This window comes from Anoplophora glabripennis, unplaced genomic scaffold, assembly GCF_000390285.2.
Source record: "Anoplophora glabripennis isolate ALB-LARVAE unplaced genomic scaffold, Agla_2.0 scaffold721, whole genome shotgun sequence".
NCBI classification, from domain to species: Eukaryota; Metazoa; Arthropoda; class Insecta; order Coleoptera; family Cerambycidae; genus Anoplophora; species Anoplophora glabripennis.
In genome coordinates this window covers 84859-102983 of record NW_019416849.1, presented here as the reverse complement: position 1 = coordinate 102983, position 18125 = coordinate 84859, and the positions used below count along the sequence as shown (strand labels likewise).

The following is an 18125-nucleotide window of genomic DNA, read 5'->3' as shown; positions in this document are numbered from 1 at the left end:
TGTTTATGAATTTTTCGAAAGTGATAATAGAAAAATAAATGAAGTCCAAATAAAGTGGCCGCGGATGTTAACTTTTTTTACTATTTTTGGCTCTATTTTCACCCCCTTAAATTTTGTACCAACTTTTCCAAACACCCTGTATAAAATAAAACGACAATCAACACTTCTAATATTTATTTGGTTCCAATAATTTCATGTTACAAATTGCGACTGTGGACAATTTTTACACCTATATTGTCTATTTCAGACTATCTATAAACTTGTATATAGCAATGGCTGTGCGCTATACACAACAACGGCATTCTGCTCATCAACGGAAACCGAAAATAAACGATTTTGATACCTATGTAGTTATCGGAAAAGTTTTCTTACTAAACGTAAACAAAAAAAATGTCGTACGATAAATAATCGAAAAAAATTAGGTAAATATATGTAAATCTTATTCATTTCAATGTTCCACGGTACAAAAATTTAAACCGCCCGAGTTTCTACATTTCCACACATATTTATACCACAATACATATTTTTTAGGCCAATATACTACGCCTCGATTACACGACAACAAACGATTTCACCCAGTTAAAAATACCCGGTAACTCTTCTTTAACAGTCAAGATTCTTTGGCATTTCGCTTATCACAATGCCAAGAGCAAAAACAGCGTCAACTTGATAAAATCAGAAATTTAAATACCTACCTACTTATCGTCTATAATAAATATAAAATAAATAAATCGTAAAAGAATAAACTGCGGGTGTAACACCTCGGATAGTTACTGCAATGGTGAAATATATGTATATTCGTACGAGTAATTATCACAATCAGATCACTGTGCCTAGTTCAACAGGAAAACGTATTTTTGTAAGGGCATATATTCGTTGAAGTTAAAATCGTGCCATCGTCAATTGCCACGTTACAAAAATACGTCTAAATTCATAACAATAAAAGTATGTGGCGCTTCAAATTCTATTTAAACTTCAATCCGTACAATTCGACAATTCTCTGAAAATATTTCGGTCATTCCGCCCAGTTTCGTCGAATTTGAAACGCCCCGTAGAAAATACTTATCAACCTGAGAAATAATCATTATAAAAATACTTTTGTCACCATTTCAACAAAAAAAACGTTAACTGGAAAACAATACTTTGGAACTTAAAATTACCGTCGTTGGTGCGATTACACGAAAGTGTAAAGCAGGTTCCTGTCGTAAAAGTGATAAACGCCGTTGATGTGCTTCAAGACCTTACCCTCGATGAGGTGTCTGGCGTAGTGCACCGCCTCCACCCTGTCCCTAGCTAAACCTACCTCCACGAGCCAATCGACAAACGTATGACCCGAGAATACGTTCTTGTAGACCTTCAACCTCCATCTGAAACGAGAGGAACAGTTTTTTTAACCGTTTCGTAAACTTGTACTAGTACCTTTTGTCCACAGCGATGGCGTTGCGGCAGTTCACCAGGTGGTGGGTGACGAACTGGTCGCAGATGTGCTTCGTTTTCGGACTGAGCTCGTGCCAAGCGGGCAAAGTCAAAGTGTTGGCGCCATACCACAGTTTCCGCCAATATTTGAGGACGAGCAGTACGATCTCTTTGGTATCCAGGCCGAAGATGGCGAATACGATGATGCTCTGTCCAAAGTTCAACGTGGCGTCCAAGAACGACAGCTCCACGTATATCCCCGACATCTGCTCGATGACCAGCGTCCAAATCGACAGCGCCATACCCTGCAGAAGTTTACTGAGAATTCAAACCGGATCTGGACGTTGGTTTTAGGACTTACCACAAACATGGAGCACAAGAGTAAAATCAGCAGGACGGTGTGTCGGAGAATTTGGGGTTCATGAGACTCGGGTTCCTCCTCGATCAGCTCCAAATCGTCGTCGATTTGTTCCTGGTACTGCCGTACGATACCCTGACAGGTTTCTCTCTTGGGGCCCCCGCATCCAAAGCGGGACGGGCAAAAACCGTCCCTCGACGGACTGAGACTAGAAATTCATTTTAATGTGTTTGAACAATAATAATTTTCTTTCAAATTCACATAGTCCAGTTACTCAGGGTTTTTACCTCCAAATTCTTTATAATTGAACCAACTGACTTGAAATTTTGACTGAACACCTTCTTGGGGGTGGAAATTTTTACGCCCAAAATAACCACAGAAATCGATAGAGGAGTCAATTTTAAGTAACAAATGTTATATAAAGTTTTTTGGATAATCCAATATTTTCCGAGTAATTCGTCATTGAAAATGTTTTTTTTTTTTTACTGAAAAAGTGCTTGTTTTCGGACAGTTTTTTGCAAATAACTCTGAAACCATTGGATTTAACGAAAAAGTTGTAATGAACAAAAAGAAAGGTAATAAAAAACAAATCTAATGGCATTATTTTGTTTTTCTCTAATTGCAATATAAACCGAGTTATGGCTTTTTAAACATTATTATATGTTAGCTAAAAACTAAATTGGAACCAGTTAACGTTAAATAACGCCAAAATCATAAATATTAGGAAAAAAACTATTTGAACCTTTTTTAAAGTACTCTAAAAAACCTTTAAAATGAGCTGTTTTAAAAGTCTAGAATCAAAATTAACGGAAATATGATCGAAATAACACGAGTCTCATTTTTTTTTAAGAAAAAATGAATAAACAAATCAGTGCCTTTGGCGACAGAATTGAAATTAAATGCAATCCATTAACAGATTTCTTCATTTATGTTCTAAGAATATGTTCTGGGTCTTTGGCTCACTTACAAAGCATGATTTCGAAAAAAAACTTAATTTTTTTACATGTTAATTTTTCAAATTTTTGAAAAAAATTCGATTTTTAAGCTGTAACTTAAAGATTAAAGGGTGTACGAAAAAAATACAAGAGTAAAAAAATGTAGCTTTATTTTTGCTGAACATTTTGCTTTATTTTTTATTCCCCTAAAATTAATATTAATCGAGATATCGCCATTTCAAGTTATCATATGAATGAGAGAACCACCCTTTTTGATCCCTTTAAACCCTTCAAACTTAAAAATTAAGGGCTTAAAAAAGATCAACTCAACAGTTCATGTGGACCCTACATTTCCCTGCAAAAGGGGACCAACATTGTGTCTCTAAAAAATCAAGGCTAACACGATTAGTTTTCGAAATATTTGAAGAAAAACCAGAATTTTGGAAATCCGTTTTTGTTTCAGCTTTGTTTGAGGTGATATTGAAAAAAGAAGAACACTTTCTCATGGCCACTTTTTGCCCTCTATCGAATGGCATAAGCAATTTTTATATGTAACGTTTCGTGTCTCCAGTACCATCATCAACTTAATTTTTTTAAATATGACCCTGTAAATTTTATTACATTTTTTGCAAGCTTTCATGACCCCCAATACTGTACTGCCTCAGCCCGAACCAGATTCAGACGTTTTGTCTCGAAAAATTCATCTTCAGCGTATTTGTTCCAAATTTATCTAATTATTATTATTGAATTATCGTACACCCTAAGTGTCGTTAGACCCTGTGAAATTTATCTAGTTATTTAAAGTATTAATTAATAAGATTTGAAAAGTTGCAATCAATTCAAAATTATTTTATAAGAAGGGAATAAATGTTTATTTAATACGAATGCACATTTAAAATGTATCTATTCTTTCAATAATATTTTTTCCATTTTATTTTCGAAAGAAGGGGTATTTTTCGAGGGTTGAAAAGTTGCAATCGATAAAAAAGATTTTTTAATCAAGAAATCAATTTTAATTTGATAAAAATGCATGACTAAAACGTTTCAAGTTGAAAAAAAATTTTTTTCATCCAAAGGGCTGGTTTTTAATGTTTTTTCCGGGTTGAAAATTTGGGATACATTAAGTTTCATGTTAGATAGCACATGAATTTACTCATACTGCATAAATAAAAAAAATTTGATTACATAAAATGCTTAAATTTGTATTTTTTCTTTTTTTCCAATTAGGGGTGTTTTTAATACTTAAGAACAAAAAGCACACCTAGCGTATATATAAGTTTTGAAGTGGAGGTGTAAGAAGAGCCTAATTCTAAATTTTGAGAAAAATCAATGCAGTTATAAAAAATTCGGAGGTATTACTATATTTTCAGCTACAGCAACTGGGCTAACATACCTATCGTCGGGAGAGGCAGCTATAAAACTCTTGAAATCCCCGTCTCTCTCCTTAGCGGCCTTATCCGCTAGAAGATCTTCGATATCCGTCACGGGGCTCTCCTTATCTTCACAACACCCCTCCGTTATCGTGGGCAGACTGCGACATTTCTGGGCTTTGACAGAACCGACTCCGCTATCCGAACTGGTGCTCGGATTCGGACTAATCACTGCTGTATCAGTCGTCGTTTCGGCCTCGGGAGTGGACTGAGACGGCTCCTGGTCAGACGCCACGTCATTCGCTAGGTCTAGGTAGCGCGAAAAACGCCGCCTGTATCTCTGGTGGAGGATGAGACAACCTACGGTGACTGCGAAAGAAATTTATATGTTTAAAGCGCCCAATACTTTGCGATCGCGTCAAACTCACCGATAAAGCACAGAACTAGCAGCGAGACAGACATGATCGCTTGTGAGGCGCCGTATATGAAATTCGGATTCCTGTCGTCCGAACGCACAGTCGCCTCCTTGTCGAATATCAGAAGTAGAGCCGCTAGAGACAAGGGCAATCTGAAAAGTATGCATTACGACAAAAAAAATTAAAAAATTCGTTTTCCCATTACCCCCAGCCTATCAACACAAACACCGGTTGCAGTTTTAAGATGTAGCAAAGGCTTCGGCACTGCAGGAACAACAACGTAACCGCTAAGATGGTCGTCCACAGCCTAGAACTGTACACGCCGACGGCGAAGAGTGAAAACTGGACATACCCCGCCCAACCCGCTTTCTGGCTCAGTGTGTTCCACAGAATAGCGCCAATGCAGCTTATCAACTGAAATAACAGTTCGTTATCGGTTTATTTTTAACATATAGACCGATCGAAATAACTCATTTATAGGAGAAAAAAAAAAAAATTGTTACCTGGACTTTTATAAGTGGAAATGGTAAAGGGGCTTATAATAAACGTAAAAAAAATAAATGCGTGAGCAAGGGCGGCGGAGGGTTGATTTGGGGGGTTGAAAAGGGGTGAAAAATGGTATCATTGAGATTTCTGGCGAAAGTTGATGTCAAACAAAAAAGTATCCAACACAAAAGTTATAGATCATGAGAAAATCTACAACTCTTGTAAAAGGCACTTTTGAAGATAACCTCAAAATTTCCGAGAAAAATGCGAAAAACAGGTTTTTTTCTTTTTTTTCGTTTTTTATTTCTCATTTCCGCAAAAATAATTTAATTTTGACGAAACTTGGTGAAAGTATACTTTCCTGTGTCTTAAATAACCACAATTTTTTTTAGATAAAAAAATCAAGAAGTTTCCGAGATATTCATATTTTCCGGTCTGAAACACTTTTTTTTCAAAGAAAAATTCTACTTAAAAAAATCATCGTACAGAGTTCTGCCGGTAATCATTTTTTTCGTTTTGACATATACTTTTTGGTGAAATAAAAAAAATTGGAATCGCAGTTCAAAAACATGCTCAAAAATGCAAAAAAGAAAAATGACTCTTGCAGAAATGAGTTTTTCAGTAATTATTGTTGATAGTTTGTTTAAATTTAAAGAAAATTCAAAAACTGATTACACCATTCGATTGTACGGAAAAAATACAAAAGAAACTGTGTCTCATTGTTTGACCCGAAATTTTATTTTTGTACAGTATTGCTATAAACATAATATTTTTTTTCGTAGGATCGATTAATGTACTTATTTTTTTTAACTTTGAATTGAATTCATAGATGTATAAGCGACTCTTTAATTAAATTATGTAAAATTCAGATTTTTGCTTTCAAAATTTAAAAAATATTTACAAAGGATATTTACAGTTAATAATACTAGGCGAATCTTGGTCTTTTTGGCAGCCTTTTAACTTGAACTTCATCGTCCGATCCTTCATTAGAACCCAGTCTTCCTGTTCTTCAAACGTTTCTTTGATATCACTTAATTCTTCGTTTAATTGATCTTCCGGGTTCAAGCAAAGACTGGGCTTCTCAATTTCATGTGAAATGTCTTCGGAATCACTGAAATTTTCCGAAATTTTGTCAACGTTCAAACAATTGTCCGAACCATGACATTTTGTACATAAATCTGTACATCGCACTCCATGTTTTCGACACCCGCATCTATTACCGTTGGTAAAACCTTTTTATGAGACTAATGCAGAATCAAAAGTCATTGTTCGAAATGGTTGTAAATTAATTTCGTCTATTTACAAATGCACAAATGATAAATTATCTCTGGATGATTTGAGATTTCAGCAATACAAAGTATTAACTGCAAAGTCTACTTTTAAATTAGAAAAATTACCACCAACTGTCGGAGCAGCTACACAACACTCCTATAGAGCATACTTTCAGCTTCAGACGTGGCTTGGAAACAAAATAACTGCAACCAAGTGGGGCTGGAAAGAAGTAATTGCGAATAATTCCAAAATACTCATGCCTCGCTTTACAGAAGTTTCAGTCGTTCCTGAAGATTTAATAAAAACAATCTCTTGCAGCTGCGAAACCAGTTGTGACGGTAATAGATGCGGGTGTCGAAAACATGGACTGCGATGTACAGATTTATGTACAAAATGTCATGGTTCGGACAATTGTTTGAACCTTGACAAAATTTCAGAAAATTTCAGTGATTCCGAAGACATTTCAAATGAAATCGAGCAGCCCAGTCTTTGCTTGAACCCGGAAGATCAATTAACCGAAGAATTAAGTGATATCGAAGAAACGTTTGAAGATCAGGAAGAAACCCAGTTTAATGAAGGATAGGACGATGAAGATCAATTTAAAAAGTTGCCAAAAAGACCAAGATTCGCCTAGTATTATTAACTGTAAATATCCTTTGTAAATATTTTTTAAATTTTGAAAGCAAAAATCTGAATTTTACATAATTTAATTAAAGAGTCGCTTATACATCTATGAATTCAATTCAAAGTTAAAAAAAATAAGTACATTAATCGATCCTACGAAAAAAAAATATTATGTTTATAGCAATACTGTACAAAAATAAAATTTCGGGTCAAACAATGAGACACAGTTTCTTTTGTATTTTTTCCGTACAATCGAATGGTGTAATCAGTTTTTGAATTTTCTTTAAATTTAAACAAACTATCAACAATAATTACTGAAAAACTCATTTCTGCAAGAGTCATTTTTCTTTTTTGCATTTTTGAGCATGTTTTTGAAGTGCGATTCCAATTTTTTTTATTTCACCAAAAAGTATATGTCAAAACGAAAAAAATGATTACCGGCAGAACTCTGTACGATGATTTTTTTAAGTAGAATTTTTCTTCGAAAAAAAAGTGTTTCGGACCGGAAAATATGAATATCTCGGAAACTTCTTGATTTTTTTATCTAAAAAAAATTGTGGTTATTTAAGACACAGGATAGTATACTTTCACCAAGTTTCGTCAAAATTAAATTATTTTTGCGGAAATGAGAAATAAAAAACGAAAAAAAAAGAAAAAAACCTGTTTTTCGCATTTTTCTCGGAAATTTTGAGGTTATCTTCAAAAGTGCCCTTTACAAGAGTTGTAGATTTTTTCATGATCTATAAGTTTTGTATTGGATACTTTTTTGTTTGACATCAACTTTCGCCAGAAATCTCAATGATACCATTTTTCACCCCTCTTCGACCCCCCAAATCAACCCTCCGCCACCCCTGCTCACGCATTTATTTTTTTTACGTTTATTATAAGCCCCTTTACCATTTCCACTTATAAAAGTCCAGGTAACAATTTTTTTTTCTCTAAGTGTAATTTGGTTGGACTAATAACTAAAGCAAAGTTATATTTTTTTAAAGTTAAACGCACCTGAGACACAACTAAACAGGCCGTGATCTTGTGGGGTATTCTAAAGATTTTCTTAGTCAAAATGAAGACTAAGATGACCCAGACACAAGCGATCAAGCCGATGATGCTCACGTCCAAAGTGAAAGCATCCAACTGTTTAATGTATTCCGACGGATTGCAATTTGTAATCGTTATCATTTTGGCCGAAACAAACATCAAAGGAGCACTGACGAAAGTGCACACGACCATAGCGCTAGCGATCTGAAAAATAACAGTAAAATAACGACTTGAATACTACAGTAGTACGCATAAGTACCAGATCTACGTCTATCACGTATTGCGTAGCAAATACGAATACTGTAGGAGCGGATGGAAAGGTGCCGTACAAAAATCCATACGTGCTGAGGTCAACGGTTTCAGATTTGTTGAAACCGGCATGAATGATGCTTATCACCTCTCGGGTTACCAGCGGCAAGGCAAGTCTAGAAATAACGTAGTTATATTACAGTGAAAGTACTTGAAATTGTACCTACAGCTTGACCATTATGAGGATTCCAGGAAGGACCAACGTGGCACCCCGTAATTTGTGCACTTTTCCCACCATCCTTAACCCCAGCAAGAACAAGGCGCTCGCCGAAAAAGCGGACCCTAGAACCTACAGGAAAGCATTTGTCGCTACTGTTAGTTCGTTAATAATCCACCGGATCTTACCTCCAAAGTTCCTTTCAAGTAAAGGGGCACTTTGTGCCTAAAAATAAAGTTGCCCAACACCCCTAAAATAGTCATCAGTATAATGGGGTTGAAGAAAATACTTTTTGCCACAGACAAGACCAGTCTGAATCGTTCGTTGTGGATAGAACGAGTATTAGGCAGCTCCCCATCATTTATAAGCAGTTCCTCGGAATTGTGGACAGCACGTCGTTTGCCAATTTCCATTAAAACAAACGCGATAGGGTTGAGAATAGCAAGACTTATCGGAGCCATCAGGTAGAGGTAATTTGCATATTCAGGATGTGTAGTTTTATATAAAGCGGCAACTAGAAAACATACGAGGTAAGTTACAACTTTTCATATGTCTTCCTACATACCAATAGGGTACCCAATGGCAAAATCATTGCTCTGTGTGCAGAAAATGGCAAAGATACCGGCTCTTCCAAACTTCAGAGGCCTGCCGACTAGTAGTGTTATTACTATCACAGAAAAGAATATAATACTTTTCGATACAAGTATCGATAACAGGAACAACCAATTCACTTGGCTCAATTCGAGCTCAGCCAAAGACATGAATATGAGCGAGGGCAGGGAAAATGTGCCCACAAAGGTATTGATACCTTTCGCTTCTGTCTCCGAGATCAGGTTCATTCGACCAGCGGAATAACTGAAATGGAATTTAATTAAGGCATATTCGTTTGGGGTGTTGAATCAGCGCACTTACCCGCATATTATTATAACAAAACATTGTGCTAGGGCCGGGTACAAATTTTCCATAGAAGCACCCGTAGGGTCTTGCTCCATCGTTAAGTTATACATAGTTCTCGATACTATGTAAATATTGTTTACATGTTTGAATGGAATATCGTACGTCCTGCAACATTATTTGATAACGTATTCAATATGATGTAACTATGTTTAATGGAATCATTTATACAGTTTAAAGACTTGACCAAAAAAATCTGTTGAGTAATTCTCAGCAAAAAATCGATATCACAGCAACGATACCGATATTTTTTATAAATAGCAGTTTTATCAAGTACTTTGTTATCTTTTTAATAAAGGCCAACAGATGTTGAATAATTAATATAATTTTTGTTGAGATTTTTTTTATTTAGATTATCTATTTTTTATTTCCTTTCTCCCTCACACACTCACACATGACATGACAGAAGTCACGTAGTATGACAATTATTATTATTATTGACATTTTAACAACGTATGTCAAACCACAGAACAGAGATGTAATCTATGGGAACCGGCACGTACCAATACTACCAATCGTACCATTGAACTCTGAACACAATAAGAATATCATATATGTAATACTACTATATTGCGCTATTCGAGTTGTTCTTGAAGCCGGGTTGTGAGATGAAATTATATATGTTGTTCTCTTTCATGGACAAACACTCGTTTGCGCATGCCCAAGTTTATGTCCAATCTAATCCAAGAATTTGAATTTGGCGCTAAGGGGAAGAAGGAGAAAAAAAGACAAAAGCAAAAGACTGACTTTTCTTTTGTGGTTATGTTGTTCGGATTGTAGCTTTGTCGCAGATTCTTTGTTAGCATTTATATCTATATCTTTTAATCTTTTGTAGTTTATGTGTAGTGTTGGCGATTTCAGAATTGTTTTTAGTGCAATTTATAGTTTTAGTTTTATTTATAGATTAGAGACATTTAGTGCAACTGAAAGGGCAGGNCTACTGTTTTTAAGATTTGTTAATTGTGATTTATGGTGCGATTCTGTTCATTTGTCATTTTAAAATTTCTGTTTAAATAGTTTGTGATGTTTTATGCTTTAGAGCGTGTGACTTTTAAAATAAAAGGTAAGTTGTTTCAAAATTTAAATGTGTATATAAAGAAATGGAATCCTCCCTAATAATAAAAGGTGGTTAAAATTTAGGTTGCTCTATTTCTGCAAGAAGAAACGCATCTACAATTTTGGCAAATTTGATTCTCTAACACAAGAATTCATTTTTTAATTTTATTTATTATAAATAAAATATGTAACATAAAGAATATAAAAAGCCTTAAATTTATTGTATTTGGTTTGGGACAAAATTCCCGCGGTATTCTGCGCATGCGTATTTGGCATTTTGTCCGTGAAAGAGATAATAGATATAGTTCTAGTTCACTCTAATTTGGCTTCACAAGTGAAACATGGTAAAGATTACATACACTCCATATAGTAGTATTATATATATGAAGAATATTAAGATACATGTTCATTCTGATTTTTCGAAGAGTATGGCGCGGCATCTATAGTCAACAGAACATGTTAAAATTGCCGAAAAAAAGTATTCTTATTAGAGGAAAACTGACATTATCCTGTTTCGTTTTTATGACGCTAGTTGAGGTTACAAATACAATTCCTGAATTTTAGTGAGCGACGAAACCACTGATGAATTGTTTGTAAAATCGTGGTGATATTGTGATGTCAGAAATATGAAAGCGTAATACCGTTTTCCTTCTTTGTCTGCGGTGACGGCACAGACACAGACCGCTACTAGCATAGAAGCGATCGAGGAACGCTGCTTCTGTGTTCTCGAAAGTCAAAATGACGGCTCGAAGGGGAATTACCCAATTACCGATCGCTTGTACTTTACCACGGTGGAATATACCAAGAAAACAATTGTAACGCATCTTAGTGGGTAGAACTACGTAAGTATATGGTTATATTTATTGCGACACGTGCGAGTTAACCTATTTTTCAGATAATCACGCTGAAATATGGACTTAAAAAAATTAACCTGGGACAAATACGAGTCTTTATTTTATGCCCCTGCCGGGGAAGTAACGAATTCCAAAACCTGCGAGCTGTTGGGGTACAAAGGAGGTATACCCGTGTTGACTAACAAAACTGTATTAGAAGCCAATAAACCACCTACGAACTCTTCTATAAATAAAGTAAGTGCCAAACAGATTTTAAGAGTAGAAACAGACTCAAAAACTGGGGAGAAATTCATCAACTTAAATGGCAAAAAGCTCAGGATGGTGGCAGAGCCACAACTCTCCTCCCAATTCAAGCAAAACCCACAGGTGATAAAAGCAAGCACTTGCGGTGACAAAAAGCCAGTGAAGGTCAAGATAATTGGCAGCATGCCCTCCATCCTGCACGGTCCCTCTAGATTGGTGAAAAAGGGCACATGCCAAGTTACTGATATTGCCAGTTCAAAACCCAGTGTAAACAAAACTGATAACACCACTCAGATAACTCAACCAGTGATAAACGTACCAGTAAAAATCCCCAGTACTGACAAGGTTATAAGTGGGAACAGTACAGCTGTTTGCAGCAACACAGTGAACAGTGACCACCAAGCAGCTGTGACTCCCACCCAGGAGAATGGTAGGTGTTTGAAGTACAAACACAGCTTAATTATTTATAGTGATGGTTTACTGAAATCCCCTAACGGCGTGTTGAAAATGAATCCCCTAGATCTATCCAAAGTCAACAAACCTGACTGTGTCAAGGTTGATGTGAAAAAAGTAGATAGTAGTGTGCAGGCTACAGTTAAAACAGTCGATGAAAGTGTTCAGACAGAGGATGAGGATGATCTGTTCAACATTTTGAACCTTGACTTTTTGGAATACTTGAGTTCAAACGCCCCGACAACTATGACTCCTAAGGCTGCCCCGGTGGTAGTTAGCCGCCCCGAGCCCGCCAAGGCGCACAGCGAGAAGTTTCAAATGTTCTTTCAGGACCTGAGGCGGGCCATGATTCCGGATATGGACGGGAATAGGTAAGTTTATCCTTTATTTTGTTAGTATTAAATTTATTTGACTTAGGGCTTGTGGCTGGTGGTAATAGTAATAGAAAATTAGTTTCATAAAGAAATTTACTTGTTATCCACGTAGATATGAAAGAATTACTCGTTGGTATCACCCTTTTTATATGTTCCAGGAAAATTAAACCTTTTTATAGTGTTACTATTTCATTACACAATTTTTTAATACAGACCTGGATATTCATCCACTATTTGTATATTCTTTATCTGTTTTTTAAATTTTTTCAATTATTTCTTCCTTTATCACACACTTTTGGATGATCATTTACATTGCATGTCATTCCTATGATTCATACGCATTTATAATAAAACTGAAAACTCACTCCATTACCTAATGCTTTTAATTTTAGAAATGTCACTACTAAGAGTGATCATTTGGGTGAAATAACTCTCCCAAGGCCAAATTAAGGAAAATTAAGTTATTAAAAACAAACTGAGAGAAGCATACAATATTTTTTAATACTTTGGTTGCTAAATGCTAATTTAAAAATCATAAAATCAATCTAATGAACTTTTAATTGAACAGCTTTTAAGGAAAATTATTTTTAAATATATTTTTATAATGATCTCTTTGTTTTGCATGTCTTAAATCTATAAACCAAGTACTATGGGAACTTTGACCTTTGAAACTGCGTTTATTTTCAATTAGAGATTAATGGCACGCGTAACATATTGTGTGGAACTGGGGGAACCCCAGAGCTACAGGTTTTGCTGTGAAAACTGGTATCGAGTTATTTATAGACGGCATGTGTTCATGCTCGCATAGAATTAATCTGATAGCGCTGACTAGCTTAGTTATTAGAAGGGGAATAGGAAATTTCAATGTACGCATAAAAATTGTTGTTACATATATCTAATCGGAATAATATTTTTTGTTAATGTAATTTATGAATGCAACTCAAATCGCGTTTCTATTGTGACGTTCGAATAATTAATTAAATCAATGATAGTTATTTACGACCTGATTGTAAAGATACAGGAAACCGTTGAGTGGTTTAAATTTTTTGCATAGTTTGGAACTGTCTCATACGGTGAATAAATATTAAGCAATTTAATAATTCTTGGTAATCGGTAGGTACAACTGTTTCTAGTGAACTAAGGTTCCACGTAATTCATATAATAAACCCCCTTTAAACGTTGTGATGAGTCAGGAAAGGGTTCTTGGAACCGTTTCCAAATGTGGTGCAATAAATACCACAATTTTCTTAGCTAGTCAGCATTTAACTCTTGAGTGATATGAATCTACAAGATAGGTGGAAAATAATCTTGCAACTTTCAAATCTGTTTGGCCCAAAGAGCAGTAAGTTTAAAAAAAAACGAACATTCATTTCATTCCATTCAAAATATAGGATTCATTTCAATGAAGATTTGTTTCTGGGCCAAATATTACGGGCATTGAATTTAATAGACATTTGCCGTTGTTTTTTATATACAGGGTGTTGAATTTAAAAAAAATCCTATAAGTACCTTTAAATATATTCTGAACAAATGAAGAAATTTTGTGTGCACGTAGGTACTTTAATAAAAAAATTACATACAACATGATAAAATTGAATCTCAATGTAAAAACCAGTGGCTTACATATGAGGTTATCTTTTCCTCAAAAGTTATGACACGCCACTGTAAAAAAATGCTTCTGAAATGTATTTTTTTACAGAGAACGTCATTTGACTTGTTTACATAGGTTTTACTGTTTTTGTATAAATTAACAATTTTTAATGATTTTAGGTGAATTTAAAATTATACAGGGTATTGCACAACAAAGTGTTAAAAAATAGAGATACACAGAGACACTCATTAAAAATCACAGAATTTCGACACAGAATTTTGGAAACATATGTTCATTTGCTTCGCAATAATTGCATTTCAAAGGAATGGAAAAAATTAAGGAAACAAAAAATTTCATAATATTTTTACTAATTTCTTTACACTTTCTTCATATTGATGTCGAAGACAATAAATAATTTTTTTTCTTTGCAAACCACGTAAGGTCCTTGTAGAAAGTTTATTCAGGTTTTCAAAATCACCCTTGAATTTACTGTGCAATAATTTTTTCTGAGATATCAATGATTTTGTAGACGAAAGTGTCATTTTTCATTCAATCGTCGATATCTCAGCAACCGATGGTTGTACAGAGACCTTTCAAAAAGCCAATTGAATCTGAGTAAACAAACCAACTGACCTCTGCATTGATCAAGTACAAAAAAATTTTTCTGCGTTCGTATAGTCCTAAAAAAAAAAATTGGGAAATTTTTCCTCGAGGTATATCTTTTGATTGCACGATAACTGTAGCCCAAAAAAATTTTTTGTGAAAAGATCTTGAAACTAGACTTACAGCTTCAAAAGGGTTTTTTTTTGTCTCCACGACCATTTTTCACCGAGATACAGCTTTTCAAGTCACTTAAGAAATTTATAAAAAAATTTTGTTCCCTTAATTTGTTCCAGTAGTTTACAAATAATTTCATAACTTTCATTTCACAAAGAAAGTGTCTAGGATTTATTAATAAATTTTTGAAAATAGAAATTTACCTCTTGCTTTAAAATTTTTAATTTTTTTTAATGTTCTATAAATGTTTTTTGTGAAATGAACAGTTTTATAGTGATTTTCTACGTATTCCAATGCTTATAGTATACTAAAAGAATATTACCTGTAAAATTATGTATTTTACAATTAAAATAGTTATTAATTAATTTTCTTTGAAATGTAATTGTGATTCGAAAGAAAATTTCCAAAATGCTTGTGTCAACAAAATTCTAGGATTCTGATAGCATCATCTTTGTAAATTGCATATTTGTACGAAAACAATAAAAGCTTTGCAAAAACACATATTTAAAATACATTAACAATAAAATTACAAAAAAAGAAAAATATTCAGCAGTACATTTTTCATATGTACCCCATCCGTTTGAGCTGACATACTCTTTTCACATTTTATTCATGTACTGAGTATACAAAATTTCATTTCAACATCACTATTTGTTCAGGAGACATTTGGAGATACGTATGTACAACTTTTTTTTTAGACCATAACACCCTGTATCTCAAAAACAAAGGCTTCAAAGACAAGTGTACATGCAATTCTTGAATTTAGTTGAGGAAAAATCCATCATTCCATAATTTACTTTCAACAAAATTCAATATTTATGGCTTTAAATTAAAAAAGTTGATTTTGGGATTTTAAAACAAACTGATTCTTACAGGCCAATTCATGTGGGGGTTTTGACTAATGACGTCAGTTTCGTTAAAAGAAGCTGCAGCATCCTGAAGGCCTTGCAAACGTCAGTCGACGTTTTGAATCACGGAGACCTGGTAAGTATCGTAACAGAAAATTATGGTTTTTTGCTTTTTGTGATATTTCCCCAGCAAGCTTGCAAGAAAACCCAACCGAATTATTTGTCATAAATGGAAATATTTTACAACTATTTATAAATTGGTACTTAAAAAGTTTATAATAAAGTAATTGCATATCCGTAAGGCTTGCGGTACTTTACAGCAAACCTTGTTCAACAGAAAAAAACTATTTGCTTACATAATCAAAAACAAATAAGTGCTGTTTGATCTGGGTATCGAGATATTAGGCAATTTGTTTGTCGAGTGGTATCAGTTTCATAAAACATTTCGTCATTAAAATGTTTTTGGAACTCATTTGTTTAATATTCTAAACCAAAGCAGTCGAACACCATATTAACATTTGGCTCTAGTAAGCTGTGATTTTCAAGGAATGCCTTGATCGTGTCATCCAAACAGTTGCAAGAACTTTCCTGGTAGATCCGCAACTGTTTTCATGGCTTGCTTTGCGAAAATGTAATGTTTTTTTCGACAACAAGGGAAATACAGCTGCATTTTCTGATATGCACGACCAAAATATTTGACGAACAGGATGTGGTTGTGTTCTTAATAAAATTCGGATAAAACTTTTTATTCCACGTTGAAAACCTTCGGATTTGTTTGCTTTTCATAATCGGATTAGGAGTAAAAATCTGTCCAGTTATTTATAGAAACTTTTTTTGAAGTAGCGATATTCGGTGGTTCCCAGAAAGCGCCCGGTAATTATCTATAAGAAAATTCTATTTTCGCTTATCAGAATACAAACATCGCTTGGTTAGCTGATTTTTTGAAATAAATTTCCTTTTAATAGTTATCACTGCAAGTACGTTACGGAAGGTTTCCCGGAAGAGCTTGTGGTTACACGTTTGTATTGAAACTGGGATTACCAAAAACGATTTTCGTTTCATAGAATTGATTTCGTGCAAAACAATTAACTTCACCAAAATTGGGGAATTTAAGTGAAAAGCAATGTGCCGATATTTAATTTTCTCTTATCAAACTATTAAATTGAATTCAACTAGTTTTCTTAGACGTTTATCAGCACCTTTGACGTTATCAAAGTTAATGTACTCTGAGGTATGTTTGTAAAATTTGTGGGTTTCCCATGTTACTTATACAACGGACATTTTTTCCTGCTAAAAGACAATCAATTTCCAAGAATGGTTTGTAGTGGTTGTCTTATCTTTTCTACGTTTATAGATTTTTACAACTGGAGTAATTATCAGTAATTTCTTTTTATTATAACGATTGATATTAACGAAACAAACACAACAATTTTTTTTTAATATAGCATTTATTTTTGTCCTCAGTTTTGCGAAAAACGAATTGTATTTGTTTCAAATAATAATTTCAAAAATTTCATAGGATTAAAATTATTTTATTAGTCCTATTAGTTTTTTTATTGATTGTTTTTACCTTTTTGCGTGTTAAGGAAAGCCTGTTGAGCTCAGCATCACTTTTATCAGGTGATGTATGGATTATTGACAATGTATTAATCTTGATAAATATATAAATAATAAAAAAAAAATTCCCGGCCTCTCATAAAGCTTAATCTTTAATTTTTCTTATCTGGGAAATACCTCATGACGTAGATTTGTATGTTATTGATTGTACTCACTTAGCCTTGAAATCATACTTAGCGCCTTTATCACTGATCGTAAAAATTGATGTTTTTGATAACACGTGCTTAAACATTGTATCTTTTATTTGAATTGGAAAAAAACCAGGCGTCGTAGACGATTTTCGAAGATTTTGTAATCCATTGTAAGCACATAGAAATATTTGTTTTTGTTGAGGAATGGTCCTGGAATGTAAACAAAGTTTCCAGGACTCTTAAATATGAGATGTTTTTTTGTGAATGTAGTAATATCTATTGTTCCTCACAAATGTTTTTCTTCGTTCGTTATTATTTATGAAAAACAGCAAAAAATCAATATAAGCTTACTATATTCTACATACCAAAACAGAGAGTTGAATTTTCCTTAGAAATGTTTCCTATTCAGGTACATTAAATAGTACAAATATGGATAGCCGGATTCATTGCGCATAACTTTTGTTATTGACATTTTGTTCTATTTCTCGACAAAAAAGGTGGGGGAAGCCCCTAATGTCTGATCAGAAAAATGCATTTTTTTAAGGATTGGCTCATCAAAAGACAAAGAAAAGTGTTGGAAAGGTCTTTTTCATGCTTTATCTCGTGGTGAATGTGTAATGTCATTTACCTCGATATGGAAACCTGTAGATGGCGTTATTTCAAAAGAATGCCGTTTTATGGATTTTTCTCAAAAATTTAAAATGCAATGCTATAGTTTTCTTTACATAAATGAAGGACTGCTAATTTACAAGTAATAAATTTAGCACACTCGTGAGCTGTTGCCAAGTTTTTGTTGCAACTTTTGGCATTGGTTTATGCATATATATATATATATATATATATGGT

General features: G+C 34.0%; 2 protein-coding genes across 2 annotated transcripts in view; one reads left to right on the top strand and one right to left on the bottom strand.

The window, feature by feature from the left end:
- Nucleotides 1-159: 159 nt before the first annotated feature.
- On the bottom strand, nt 160-9738 carry LOC108909988 (integral membrane protein GPR155). The gene is made up of 12 exons (XM_018714470.1): nt 9294-9738; nt 8947-9236; nt 8570-8895; nt 8392-8513; nt 8175-8340; nt 7880-8119; nt 4701-4909; nt 4508-4647; nt 4103-4448; nt 1778-1982; nt 1420-1721; nt 160-1367 (listed from the first exon to the last, which is right to left on the bottom strand). Exons 1-12 carry the CDS (start codon nt 9386-9388, stop codon nt 1175-1177), a joined length of 2634 nt encoding a protein of 877 aa, XP_018569986.1. The 5' UTR covers nt 9389-9738; the 3' UTR covers nt 160-1174.
- Nucleotides 9739-11086: 1348 nt separating this feature from the next.
- LOC108909987 overlaps nt 11087-18125 on the top strand; it is a 13593-nt gene continuing 6554 nt past the window's right edge. The window contains exons 1-3 of the mRNA XM_018714469.1: nt 11087-11233; nt 11287-12312; nt 15559-15667. Of these exons, the coding sequence (XP_018569985.1) occupies nt 11303-12312; nt 15559-15667 (1119 nt within the window). The 5' untranslated portion in view covers nt 11087-11233; nt 11287-11302. The remainder of the gene's footprint in view (nt 11234-11286; nt 12313-15558; nt 15668-18125) is intronic.

Excerpts from the sequence above, each read along its gene's own strand:
- LOC108909988 (XM_018714470.1), bottom strand. The coding sequence starts at position 9,388 with ATGTATAACTTAACGATGGAGCAAGACCCTACGGGTGCTTCTATGGAA. Across the intron at positions 9,237-9,293 it reads TTTGTTATAATAATATGCGG|TTATTCCGCTGGTCGAATGA; the intron begins GTAAGTGCGCTG and ends ATTCCATTTCAG. Across the intron at positions 4,910-7,879 it reads CCTGTTTAGTTGTGTCTCAG|TTGATAAGCTGCATTGGCGC; the intron begins GTGCGTTTAACT and ends CTGTTATTTCAG.